The sequence below is a fragment of the Nestor notabilis genome, unplaced genomic scaffold, assembly GCF_000696875.1.
Source record: "Nestor notabilis isolate BGI_N333 unplaced genomic scaffold, ASM69687v1 scaffold7311, whole genome shotgun sequence".
Taxonomy (NCBI): Eukaryota; Metazoa; Chordata; class Aves; order Psittaciformes; family Psittacidae; genus Nestor; species Nestor notabilis.
Window position 1 is genome coordinate 97834 of NW_009915072.1, and position 14151 is coordinate 111984.

The following is a 14151-nucleotide window of genomic DNA, read 5'->3' on the forward strand; positions in this document are numbered from 1 at the left end:
TTTCAGATATGCCTGCTGATGTCAATTGGTGACTTAATAGCAGTGCTGTGAGGTCAGTAGTAGGCTACTGCTCTGCTCAGGGTGCCTAAGGGGCTGCTGCCCAAGTCAAGTCTGTGGTTCACACTCCTGGGTGATTCATGTTGGGCATTTAAAGACAATTGCACATGGGTGTTCTCCTCACTTCACTTCTCTGCAAGAGACCACCTGGGCACTAGCGTATGCTGTCCACTTGTTCTTCTTTAGGACAAGAGGTAACAGCCTCAAGATGCACCAGGGGAGGTTTAGATGGAGCTGAGGAACAATTCCTTCCCCAGAGGGTGCTCAGGCATTGGAACAGGCTGCCCTGGGCAGTGCTGGAGTCACTATCCCTGGAAATGTTCACAAACGGTGTAGACGAGGCCCTCAGTGACATGGTTTAGTGGTGGCCTTGGCAGTGCTGGGGAATGGTTGGACTTTATGATCTTAAAAGGTCTTTTCCAACCTGGTTGATTCTATGATTCCACCATCTCCTCCACAGTCTTATGGGTCAGTGCACAGTGAGATCCATGGCAGTGTAAATTTGTATGTCAGTCAGTTGCAGCATCTGGAAAGCATGCATGAAACCCTTGGTATGGGGCAGAGGTGATCCTGCTGACAGCAGGATCACTATGTAGGTCAGCTCTGGCAGGGGATCATCTGTCCTACAGAAGTAATGAGCATCACAGTTGCAGTGCTGATAGACGGGGCGCTGTTTGTTGCATACAAGGGTATCAAGTTGGCCAATACAGAGGTGGAATTCTCCTGCCTCAGGCCTGTCAGCGGCAATACTTTGTGCACAATGAGGAAATAAGATCTTTCTGAATGTAGAAATTGTTTATGGCTCATCACACTCCAGGGAAGTGCTGCAGTGAACAAGCAACCTTAAATTACAAGCAGCGGGCATTTCACTTATAGCACTAGTCTGGGACACAGCAATGAGTTGTGGAGGTACATAATACTGTCATTTAATCTAATCTAGAGCTCTGTGGAGACATGTGCAGATGTGCTTCTCTATCAGTAACATGGGGATAACAATACCAGCCCAGGTGTCTCACTGGGGTGTAATGAAAATTAATTAGATAATGTCTGCACAATGCTTTGAACACAGCAAAACAGCATGGACATGCTAAGTCCTGTGCTTACTAAGGTGGATGGGGGTTTTGTGGCTGTTAACCTTTTTTCTAGGAGACAGGAGTAGCTTGCTTGTAATCCATTTCAAAATATGCGTATTGATGCATTGCTTTCCCTTTTTTTTATAAGTTTCTGTGTTTCAGGTTCTTCCCAATCCATGCAGATGGTGAAATAAGTTCAGGTTTTCCCTCCTCCAAATTAATTTAACTGTATTTAATTTAAACTGATTTTAATTTTCAGCAAATAATCTTGTAGAAATCCTTATCTGAGATTTTGTCTCTAATCCAGCAAAACATCCTTGCACGTAGAATCATAAATTAGTTTGGGTTGGAAGGGACTTTTAAAGGCCATTTAGTCCAATCCCCTACCATAAGCAGGGACATCTTCAACTAGATCAGGTTGCTAAGAGCCTAGTCCAACCTGACCTTGGATGTTCCCAGGGATGTGGCATCCACCACCTCTCTGGGCACCTGTGACAGTGTCTTACCACCTTCATTGTAAAAAAATCTCTTCCTTGTATCTAATCTGAGTCCACTCTTAAATGCTTTAAGATTCTCAGCATTTTCATTGCCCTTTAGCTGAGGGACGTGTGCTGTAATGTTTGATTCAGGTCGTCAGAGACAGTCAAAGATTTTGTGTCAATCAGACCTCTCTGTGTATACAAAAATAAAACAAAAACCTCTTTTTACAACTTGTGCTAAATGTTACAGTAATTAACTGTAGGGAGAGCAGTTTTCATCCAGGAAAACATTTTATGGATGGGAGGACAGCAACTGGAGAGATGTGAAATGACAGCTTGCTGCTGAGCTTGATAAGAGCTTATCAACACAGCTACACAGCTGATGTTTGGTGTCCCTCATGAAGTAGAATGAAATGAATGTGTTGATTTCAGTCGAGTTCCTCAAAGATAAGAGTGTCTGTCACACAACCCCCTCCTCACACATACACACATGCACACTTATCACTAGAAATATCAAGCAGTCCTGAATTCAGCTGTGATTTATAGTCGGATGGGGCATAAGAACTGTTCTTGGAGGGAGAATGCTTTTGTGGGATGGATGGATGGATGTTGGTACAGGAGTAGGAAGGCCACAGCGCAGTCGAATACTGCAGAACAGAAGGTAATTGTGCAGAATTGGCAGGTTCTTCCCTTTTACCACAAGACCTGTCATTTGCTTCATTGTCATCAGTGTTATCACTGTCCCTGTCCTTCAGAAGACATAACTAGAGGGTTGTTCCCTGGTCAGCTGGGTTCAATATGCAGCCTGTGTACCTGATGTTGGACAAGTGATGAGTTTGTCAGTCAGACACGCTTGTTTTTACGGGGGGAAGGAAATGAACTGAATGAAAATGCCACTTCTTGCCTCCCCCCCAGCTGTGTCCACTACTCCTGTGAAGCCACTGACTGCCAGAAGCTGGAGATTGAGCACGCGCTGCTGGACTGCTCCGGCGGCGGGTGGTACAACGGGGCCCAGTGCAACGTGAGCTGCAAGGCAGGCTACACTCTGCAGGTCCAGCGGGACAATGATCTCAGCAAGAACCAGGTTTGTTCTGTTGGTTTCGTGTGACCCACAAGACGGGGATGAGCAAACTGATGTAAAGAGACTGAGAAATAACTGAGTCTAAACCCCAAAATCTCAGCTCAGCCCTTGGGACAAGGACTTACCCAAATACTTATCAGAACAGGAGCAACCTGACTCTGTAGGAAGAGGGACTGACAGTGAGCAAAGCTTAGATGTTCCCCAGATTTAGAAGTTTTCAACCCAAAAGGTTTAAGTATGTGTTCAGGCCTTCTTTGATCTCATTGGCTCTACTCAGCCAAACAATGTTTCTTAGGTTGTTTTTTTGGGGGGGTGGGGTGTTTGTGTTTTTGCACAACCAGTTTCTGGGCAAAATACCTCATTTTTATCCCTCGGGTTGAGACTAACAATGTCTTAACTCCCTTGCAGTTTCAGTCCATCTGCTCCCAACCACACCCTGAAACTGCAGAAATGGGAGTAAGGAGGTGGAAAAGCACCCAAACCCCTTTGCTTCCAAACAAAGCACCAAAAACCTACCCCCAGTGAGCCAGGGAGTGCTCCCCATCTTCTCTAAGCCATGCATTAATAATCCACTCCTACCAAAGCAGCATGTCTTGATGCAGTGAGTAGAGTATTGAGGAAAACTATCTATTTCTTTAAACCTTAATATAAAATGCAGGTCCTTTGTGCTGGGGGAGGTGGATGAGGTGTATGTGATGAGTGGCCCAGCCTCGACATGCCGCTGGGAGCAGGGTGCAGAGCAGACACCCCAGTCTATGAGCAGGACATGGACATGATTTCCCCCATCTTCTCATGTCGTTGGGGCAACGCACACACGTGTGGGGCTGGGAGGGCTGGGGCAGGCAGCGTGCTCAGCAGCCAGTCTGTATTTGTGAAATCCTGTGTTCTTCATGAGCTTGTAGAGGGGGGAGACAGAGTGGAGGGGAATGAGTCAGCCCTTTCAATTCAATTACAAAACAAATACAGGACCCCGCGAGTTGGGCCTCTTCCATCCTAATTGGCATCAGCACCAGAACCCCAGCTCCAGCTGAGCATTTTTACACAACAAGTTCTCAAACAAGCCTGAATGGCTGAAGCAGTTGGAAGGGATCTGTATATTGAACACACAGGAGTCCCAAACCAAATAAAACAGCCTAAACATGTTACTTACATTCAGAAAGTACCTTTTGGAGGTGCTCATCCAACTGTATATGGTTTTGCTCTGAGAAGTTTGGTTTCAGAGCCTTGATCAGACTCATATGACAGGAGTGGAGGATTTTAGCACCCCTAGCTAATATGATTCACTGCCTATTACAACATGCTTCCTCTCACCCTGGTCTCCTATTGCACTTCATCATCTTTTTTCCACCGATAAAACCCCTGAGGCCAATGGATTTGTTTTGCAAGTGGAGCATCTTAAAGACTTCCGTGTTCAGCTGAGCACATTAAACACATGCTTTAAAAGTTTACTCATATGCTTTGGAGATCTGTTGAAAAGGAACAGACAGTTTCTTTCACTATCGTCTTGTTTTACTTCTTTGCGTCAGGTGCTTCAAACCAGAACTTCTGGAACATGTAGGAAAGCAATTAATTATCCAAGAAAGTCCAGAGTCAATGGCTTGGATTCCTCATATTGTGTTGTATTGAATTGCATTGTGTTCCTTCCACGATTGCTTTAGCTCCTTTTCTGATCACAATCATTTGGAGATGAGATAGGGCATGTGGGTTGTTATCTATGTCAGAGGGACCTTCTGCTGTGATCGCGGGACCTTACACTGACTGTTGGTTGTTTCACTGTTGTCATCTAGTTGGATAGTTTGCTTGTTTGACTGATTTGAGGATCTAGAGCTGTTTTTTTTCTCATTTAACTGATAGCGTGGGAGGCTGCATGAGGAAGAGGAGGAAGGAAAGTAGCTTTGCTGATGTTTCACACTCTTGGGTATGAAGGAGGCTGAGGTGAGGTGCAATGTCTCAAAGAGCAGACCGAACATCAGTGGGCCATGACCACCGCATGCTGATGAAGATGACACCCTGGTTTAGCATCTGAACCACATTTGTCTTCTGTATTTCACCGAAAGGCAGAAAAAAAAGGGGTGAACAGAGAATTAAAAGCAAAAGTTTCAAAAGCACCTCAGAGATGCAGGGGCACAAGTCACATTTCAAATCAATCTTTTACATCTGAGGGGTCTTTGAAATTCTTCTTAACAGTTTCTGCACTTTCTGGCCTCTGTGCCTTCTGAAGCCACCATTTTAATCAGGTTTAGGGCAAAAAATTCATTCATCTCTGCTCTCTGAGAAGTTCCCATTCCAAATTCTGTTAAAACTCCATAAAATCACCAAACCCTAAAACCCGTCAGCACCGTGCGCAGGAGAAACGGTTTGAAAATACAAAAAAGCTGAGCTGTTTACAGGCTCTTGCGCTCTCTCATCCCCATTTAGGGATTTCAGCAACAACAATGAAAAAGGGTTTTCATAGTAATGAAGCAAAATCCTTCCTGTGCCTTTCTCACTAAGAAGATCTTGGGATGTTTCTATTTCCCTCCAGTTTCTTCCCACCCCCCTGACAACTCCGATGCTCTTTCTTCTCTCCTTTTTCCCTCATTGTCTTTCACTGCTCTGCTCTTGTCCTTCACTGAAAGGCCCTCTCATTCAGTTGCTTGTTGTCATCTCTCCTTGAAGCCACCACCACTGCTGCTCTGGTCAAGAGGTGTTATTTAAAACCCAGCAGCTCCCTAATGTTGTGCAAAGGCATCATCAATCATGCCTGGAAAAGAAAGCGCGGCTCATGTGGGTTCAATTAGAGGCACAGTAGTGGGCAGAAGTGGAAGAATACTTAGAGGGGAGGGCACAGCTGTTCATTTTTAAGGAGAGGAAACTTCACACGTGAAGCATCGCTGGAAGAAGGAGCCGGCTGGGATCTTGGGCAGCAGGAAGGAGACACAAATTCTCCCAGGCTGTTAAAAGTCCCAAGGAACAAATCTTTCTGGCACCAGATTAGTTTAAGTTTGCATCCTCTTCACTGCCCTGCCTGCACACTGTATCTTTGGAGGCTCTTTTTTCCCTGCTTTTTGTCCTCCTCGCCTGCCCCCCCTCCTTGCGTAAGGCTCTTTTGGAAGGCAGGACATGAAGGGAAGCAGTTGCTGTGATGCCAGTCAAAGCAGCACAAAGTGCCCAAAGTGACAGCTAATAAACCAGATGAGAAAGCCAAGTCCTTCGTGTGGACTGCTGTGAGCTGTGTGACCTTGTCAGATCAGACAGGCGAAACAGGCACGTGCCTGCTCAGGCTTCGGGTGGGAGATCTGCAAAGGCAGATGCAGATGCTGCCGCTAACACTCAGTGCTGGAGCTGAAGGCAGCACTGCTCAGGCCAAGTCAACTGGAAATACCCCCGAGGTGCAGCATGGTGTTGGGGAGAGATGAGCTTCGGCTCAGCAGCCTGGGGTCCTGCCCCTGGGCACTGCAATGATCCCCCCTTCAGGTGGGACATCACAACAGGGACAAGCTGAAAGCTGGTGAGTGCCATCTGCAGTGATTTCCGTGGTAGGGTTGTCCCCTGTTCTTTCAATCAAAGCCACTAGTCTTTGTCTCCATTGCGGGGAATGTTCTGTTATGTTCTGCTGCAGAAGTGCATGTGCTCCTATTGCTTGAAGTGATGACGTGATAGACATGCTCTAAAAAGTGCCATTATTATGTCTGACCTTGAAAACCTCAGCTTCCATCATACAAAGTGTGGAACAAATTACTGGAAAAAGCTGAGAAGCCAGGATCTTACCCACATGGGCACAGCTCCTCTGTGTGGGAATGGCCTTGCCAGTGTGCCAGGAAGAGGAAAAGCCATATGGGTTTGGAAGGAGGGGACTCCTCCATATTTGGTTAGTGTTTTTGTTGGGAAAGTACCATAGGGAAAAACCCCATGTTAGCTTTCTGCTAACAAAGACCATGGTTGCATCTGGAATACTCTCAAAAATGTTAGCTTGGGCTAAACGTTCTGGCCCATTTTCCATAAGCTGTGATTGTCATGCATAGATATTGTTTCTGTTTAAATGGCTCTGTTATATTCCAGATCCTGAATTTGCACTGTTTATTTGGTGTTCTGTAGAGGTACATCTGATGTGCAACCCTGTCATTAGAGAAACTCCCTTGCGCACCATAGTGTGTCTCAGCAACCAGTATTGGCTATCAGGAACAACCACTTATTTCTAAACTAGATCACACCAACACCAGCAACTGAAATCTCCTATCACTTCCCTGTGCTTAGTGTGGATTCAGAATCCAGCAAGATACAGTGCAAGACCCAAGTCTTTTCCATAATGTTTGGATAGGCCCTGACATCAATAGCTTGGGTTTATGTTTTAACCTCCTCCTGTTGTGGTGCTGGAGTGTTATTTGATGATAGCATCTCTGAAGGGAAATGGAGGCTTTGCTGAATGCTGGGGCAGCCAAGCCTGGAGCGCAAATGTGGTGGTAATGCTGTGTGTATGCATTATGAAGTCGTGAAAATACTCTGTATCATCCCTTCTCCTGTGGCCATCACACCACAACTTCCTGGAAGTACAGACATCTTCCAGTTATCAACTGTCTACAGGTTATATATACTCTTTAATGGTGCAGATATTCTGATTGGCAACAAAGGCAGAACTAACAGCCGCTGGGGAGCAAAATGACTGGGAATGAGAGCACAGAGTGTCACTTCACCTGAGCGCTCCAGGAATCCCAGAATGTGCTACTCTGAATTTGCAGAAACAACATTTTTTTCCATCAGCAGTGCTCCCTGTTTAAACAAACTCCACGGTCTAGAAAAGGGGTTTTGTGCCCACTGGGGAAGTGTCCAGTTTCTCAGCTCTGGGACTGCTTTTTCCATTCTGAATGCAACCATATATCAAAGGGAGACAGGTCTGAACTTCTGTTAAAACCATTAGGGTGTTTTTGCAAAAAGGGAATCCAGGTCCCTTTGATGTGTGCTAGAAAAATTCTCCTTCCTTTTATAAACCCAGATCAATGGTCAGCAGTGCAAATCTCCTGTGAGCGTACCAGCCCTGAATAAAATATTCCCTGGAGGCAGAGCAGTGCTGCTGTACGGCTCGGTCAGATTCCTCGACGGTATCTTCCCCTTCTCGTGTTTGGGTTTCTCACATTCCTTTTTCTTCTGCCCTTCTCTTTATTCTGGTAAGGAGGGAAGAGTGCTACTTTCAGATTCTTCACTTCTAGTTGTTAATTTTCCCTTTTTACTTCGGAAATGGATATGTTGTTCGGTCTCTTTGTCAACATCTGTTTGTTCTTCGGTCACCCAGTAAATTCTTCATCTTAGTTTTGGGTGGCTCCTTTGCCTCCCCGCCCCTTATTTTCTCTCTCCCTAGCACTTTAGGATTTCAATCTGCTGCATTGTTTGTATTATTCCTCAAATCAATAGAAGTGTAGCCACTGGGTAGCTGTGATGATAGAGTGACTTTAGGGAAGTCACAGCACAGGCACTGACTCTGTATTCAACCTCTCAAGTGCCAGGTGAATGTATGGACAGGATGCTCTGGGGTCTCTCTGTTGCAGGTCTCTCCAGGGAAAAGCCTGTCTCTCAGGGTGTGTTCCCAGTGCCAGGACAGCAGGGCCCTGGTTTCTTTTGGAGCCTCAGGACACTCTGATAGTCAAAGCCATAGCAGCAGCTGTCAGTATCTGAACACAATGTTAACATGGCCTGGGCCACCTCTCTTGGTACCCCAGCCTAAGGGTGACTGACATCTCCTGGGAGAGCCTCAGATGAGAGTCCCAAATGGGTTCATGTCACGTTGGCTTTTACTTCAAATTCAAGAGTGAGTTTGACTTCTGAGAAGTACACAGGGATCCCCTTGGAGTGGCTGTGTCACTGCACAGTGACAGGGACCTGGGAATGTCTGTCAGCTCCAAACAGTTCCAAACAGCTCAGCCAACTTCTCAGCTTGTCTCAGGAGACAATGCAGACAAGAGTTCTGATTATTTGTAGTGCTCTGCTCTTTATATTGAAGCACTTTGGTTTCCCACCCAGGTGTGACAAAAATCCATCCTGGTTCTCTGACCCTCTTTCTTGTAGGACCTTGGTTTTAGTAGCTGCTGTCCAAATGGTGATGGTAGAGATCAGGCCCCGTGTTGCTTAACTTGTGAGCCACGTTAATAGCTGTTATTAGGCTTGGAATGGTTTTGATCTTGCTGGCTGTGGTGGCTGTAGACATGTGCCTTTTTGCAGATGGAGTCCAGCATCACCATGACTTGCACAGATGGGAAGTGGAACAAGCAGGTGACATGCGAGCCTGTGGATTGCGGTGTCCCAGACCAGTACCATGTCTACCCAGCCACCTTCAACTGCAGCGAGGGCACCACCTTTGGCAAGAAATGCTCCTTCAGTTGCCGACCTCCTGCTGTTCTGAAAGGTAACAGAAGGTGTCTGTGCCATGACCTGGGGGTAGCTACACCACTAACACAGACTGTTCCTAGTAATCTATGTTACTGCTGCTGTTGGTTTAGAATTATTCATGATATTTTAAGTATGAGGAATTATGAGACTCTATGGGAAGGTTTATTTATATTAGAAGTTAAGTTCCTTTGCATCTCTCTATTACCTTCCTTTGACCTTTCCTTGATCGCGGCTGGCCAGGCAGTAATGACAGTGAATATTACTTCCATACAACCAAAACATGGGAAAGTCATGGGGATAAATCAAACTGAACTCTCTCATCTTCTTTTCCATGCCTTCTGTTTTCTGTGTCTGACTCTTTTCTATGTGCCCTCCATGTATTTGGAAAGGCAGGAGAAGACTGAGAAGTCCCATGTCCCGGCAGCGCCATTCCCATCCCTGTTTTTCCTAACCCACCCATCACCTCTCTCCTTTTCCACACTCATCTTGCTCTCCCTCTGACCTCTCTCTCCTGTTCTTGTTTGGAACTCTACAATTGTGTTTTTTTTTCTTAAAAATAACACACTTTGCTGCCTTCTTTCCTTTCCTTCCCCATCTTCTTCCCTGCTGCTTTTCTGTGAGCATCCCCATCATCCTCTCAGCACTACCAACTCTTTTGCTCACTAGCACATTACCCTTTTTGATCTGGTCTTCGCGAAACACAAAAAGATATCATTGTTAATTTGAAGGAACATTGCAGCCAGATGAACTTGTCATCTTGCACTGGAGTAATCTCAACTGCTGTTGTCAGCTCGGGTACAAAGGCTGTGTAATCTGTTTTGTACACGTGGTATCACCTTTTCTGCTAGGATTCATTGCAAACCTCCAAAGAGGCATGGGAAGTACTTTTTATTTCAGTGAAGGGATATGTTGATTTCTTCATATATAACTAAATTGCTTAAATTGCTTAATTCCTTTTACTCTGATTTAGGAGGGTAACCACAAGCAGCCAACACACAGCGAAAGTTAAAACTACTTAAATGGAGATTTTTATCAAAGAATTCCCTTTTTCTGTTCATAAAAATTATTTTCCACAAGAGGTGTTTTTTCACTGAAAATGCCTGGAATTTTTTGAGGGCAGCAGTGCAAACAATGACACTCATCATGACCCACAACAGCTTCAGCTGATGACTCTGATGGGGGGAGCTAGAGGGATGATAACCAACCCCCTGGTGAGGGTGTGCAGCTCTGGTGGGTAGGATCACTACCCTTTTGTCCTGAAGCCCTGTAAGCTGTGAGGTAAAGGCACCATTTGGTGTAGAGCCATCAGTGATGACTAATAGATGTTGCCACTAAGCTTCTGGAGAATGGCGCTGGAGTGACTCATGCCTAACTCAATCACTGACGTCATGACAGCCACTGTTGGTAATGTCACAGCTTATCACTTTGCAATGGCAAGTATGATATCACCATGGCTGGTTTGCAGAGCTGCTGCATGAGTCAGAGCAGAGGAGCATGCTGGTGCTCTAGAAAAGAGCTCCCTTCTGCACACAGTACCTCTGCAATCATCTGCAGTCGGTGAGGGGAAAGAGAAAGCCAAGCCTGATTGAATGCAGCTTCTCTTATCTTTGTGGGGAGGGCAGGAGGGCTCCTCTACATACCTTCCTGAGGCCTCCATAGCCTTTTGTTTTCTTCTTTGAATTCCAGCCTCATGCCCCAGCTCTTTTCCTTCCCTCTCAGAGAGATGGCATTGCTCTGGGGTTAGCATTTTGTCAGTATTATTTGGGATAACTCCTGAAGTTGGCTTAGTGTTGAAAATATGCCTTGTGGGTTGAGAAGAGTTCCTGCAGCAATGCTTGGGGATTTCAATAGAGTATTAGGGATTTTTGAAGGGTTAGTGGCTCATAGCTGTGCTTTGTTTCTTAGGAAAAGCTTATTCCTTTTCAACATACAATATAAAATAACAAAGAATGTGAAATACACTGAGACTAGGCTACTTTTAGCTTAACCTTCTGAAGTCAAGTAGGTCATAGCAGAGGCAAATAGATCTATTGTACCTTTTACCTTTGAGGTGCTGGCCAAGAAAGCTTCCTAAGGAAAATGAGTCTCTAATGAGTATTATGAATCGTATTTATCACAGTAGTCCCCAAGGACTGACTGTCCCCAGCTGAGAATGGCTCCTCATTGTGTTGGAGTAGTGACTCTAATACTAACAGATGCTGCTCAAAAAGGCTCAAAATTGAAATAAAAAGGACAGATTCAGGGAAGAGATAGAACACAGAGGCAGAATGAAGAATGTAATGGAACCAAACGCTCTGTTAATGCCATGACTTTGGAGAGGAGGGGGTTGATGTATGAGCAAGCTTCATTTCAGAGAGGAACAAAATAAGGAAGAGAAACACAAAAGATTACAAAGCCAGTGTGGTTTCCCCTATGCTATAGTGTTTCCTGAAATGAGCACTCTCTGCCTGTCATCTGAAAGCAGAGTCCTTAATCATTTAATGCCATCATAGGGAAAATGCATAAGACATACACAGTTGAATTTGTCAAACCAATCGAGGTGGCTTTTGATGTATTATGGGTGTAACGACATGTCAGAAAGAATAGTCCTGCTGGACGTTGTTCACATTGCTCTCTGTTCTTCTCAGGCAACAACAGCAACTTGACCTGCATGGAGGATGGGTTGTGGTCCTTTCCAGAGGCTCTCTGTGAGCTGATGTGTCGAGCACCCTCCGTTGTCCCTAATGCAGATCTCCAGACAAGTCGTTGCCGAGAAGATAAGCACAAAGTGGGCTCGTTTTGCAAGTACAAATGCAAACCAGGTTACCATGTCCCTGGATCCTCCAGAAAAGCCAGAAAGTACGTGCAAGAGTAAAGCCATGCCATCAGCATGATTCAGAAAGCCATGAGCTAAAATTATTTTGGGAAAGGGATGGGCTGTTTATAACAGACTACGTGTGCTGTAGGGAATATCACTGAATATTTGGTGAGGCGCTGGCACAGGGTGCCCGGAGAAGCTGTGGCTGCCCCATCCCTGGCAGTGTTCAAGGCCACGTTGGACACAGGGGCTTGGAGCAACCTGCTCTAGTGGAAGGTGTCCCTGCCCGTGGCAGGGGGTTGGAACTGGATGGGCTTTAAGGTTCCTTCCAACCCAAACCAGTCTGGGATTCTATGAGCAATTCCTTCATGCAGATAGCTGTGCAGTTTCAAGGGGACTTAGGCACCTTCCTCACTTAGGCTTCTTTGAAAATCCTAACCAGTGCTCAAAACCAGACCTTACCGTAGTAATACCCCTTTGATATGCAGCCTGGGGAGTCCCCTCTGAAGCTCTACAGGAAAGGGTTAGTGCTATTGTAAACTTCTGACTTCGCACAAACCCACTTCAAACCAACCACAGCCCACAAGCATGGGAAGTAGAGTTTTAGGAGACATGTCCAAGGCCAAAAGAGGAGTTTAAGCTGGGCAGCTCAATACTGGCTTTGCAAATAATCATTATTTTTGCTCGGAGACTTCATGACGCAGATTCACAATTTGTTCCCCAAGTGTTAAAAGCTGACGCGCACCCATTCCCTGCGACCTGCTTGCAGAGCTCAGAGGCTTTAGAGGCTCTTAGCTGACTCAGCCAGTCCCTGAATGGTCTTGGTTTTTCCTGCACCAACAGGCGAGCCTTTAAGATCCAGTGCACACAGGATGGCACATGGCTGCCGGGCGCTTGTGTGCCCGTTACCTGCGACCCTCCTCCTTCCAAGTTTCATGGGCTCTACCAGTGCTCCAATGGCTTCCAGTTCAACAGCGAGTGCCGGATCAAGTGTGAAGATGATGACAATCAGTCGGTGAGTGTCTTGTATCCAAGTTATCTCAGCCCATACAAGCATGGGTTTATCATGTGTTCCCTAAGGACTCTGATCTTGGAGGGACCGAGTGCCGTCAAGCTCTTCTGAGACCAGAGACAGAGAAATGGAAAAGGGAAATACATCATTAAAGTAGAGGAAGAGAGCTACTGTGAAGAGCCTGAAAATACTGTTTTTATGATAGTAGTAATGGTATTAACTGTTACCTATAAAGGACTAGCAGTGAGTGACTTAATGTTTCTAGACAATAAGTGGCTGAAAAACCTACCGTAGTGGCTCTACGATCTAGCTAGAAAACACGGAGTAGTGAATGAAACTAAGTAGGGTATGAGTTATCCACACTTGTCGTGTCTGGTCATTCTTGTTTACCTTGCTTTTCTCTCCAATTCTCTCATCTCATTATCATCATGTACATATGCCATACGATAATTTATAGGGATTATAACGATTCAGGTGAACTGTCTCTGAAGTTTCATGTTTTTCTGGCTGTGATGGTATCATTTGGCATCAGGCGTCAGATCCTTATCTGGCATAAATCGGCATGTTGCCTTTGACTTCATAGAGTTGTGTTCACTGATGTGAGAAGGTCTGGCCTTTAGTATGTTGTTTGAATTGTTTAGTTTTCCTCACCAGAGGTAATTATAGTTTGTGAGATAAGTAACTTCTCCCAGAAGTGCTGCTGCTGCTTAATACACTTGGGAAGGGAAAGCGGGGATATAGAAGCTGCTACCTTGCAGAGCAGTGAGTGCTCTGTTAAAGGCCTTTTAATATCATTCCAGGTTCTGAGGACATATTAATAAGGGACCAACCATGCCCTAGTGCTAGTGAAGACACCTCTGATACCTGCTCCAAACATTTAAAGCCATTTGCTGCCTCCATTCCCTGCTGGCTTGGCCTGCCCTCTTCACAGGACAACATGCACACCCCTGGGGTTTTGCACCAAAGTTTCCTTGTATAAAACTTAGATGAGGTTATGATCCTTGTGAAATGAGAAGTTGCACATGTGGGTGCAGTTTGGGTGGGAGCTCTGGGATGCAACATCTGTGGCTTTGTACGTCTATTACCGGTCAGCGTGGCTGGAAACGTGTGCCATTGCTGCTAGTGCAGGGAAACTGGGCTGCCAGGGTGATAACAACTGGTATAATGGGTTTGTGTTTGCTATTAATGAGCTAGACATGAAGAGAAGGCAGTGGAATCAGAGTTACAGCAATAAGGAAGTAGCTCTGGAAAGTGAGAGATACAGCTATGTCTTTATTCACTGTTAGGAAGAG

The 14151-nt window shown here is 45.5% G+C and overlaps 1 protein-coding gene across 1 annotated transcript in view; it reads left to right on the forward strand.

Annotated features, from left to right (window-relative positions):
- The window catches only part of PAPPA (pregnancy-associated plasma protein A, pappalysin 1), a gene marked incomplete at its 5' end in the record, with an annotated part of 124314 nt that overhangs the window by 83019 nt on the left and 27144 nt on the right, over positions 1-14151 (forward strand). Inside the window, 4 exons of the mRNA XM_010023942.1 lie at positions 2525-2693; positions 8883-9066; positions 11678-11888; positions 12691-12862. Of these exons, the coding sequence (XP_010022244.1) occupies positions 2525-2693; positions 8883-9066; positions 11678-11888; positions 12691-12862 (736 nt within the window). The remainder of the gene's footprint in view (positions 1-2524; positions 2694-8882; positions 9067-11677; positions 11889-12690; positions 12863-14151) is intronic.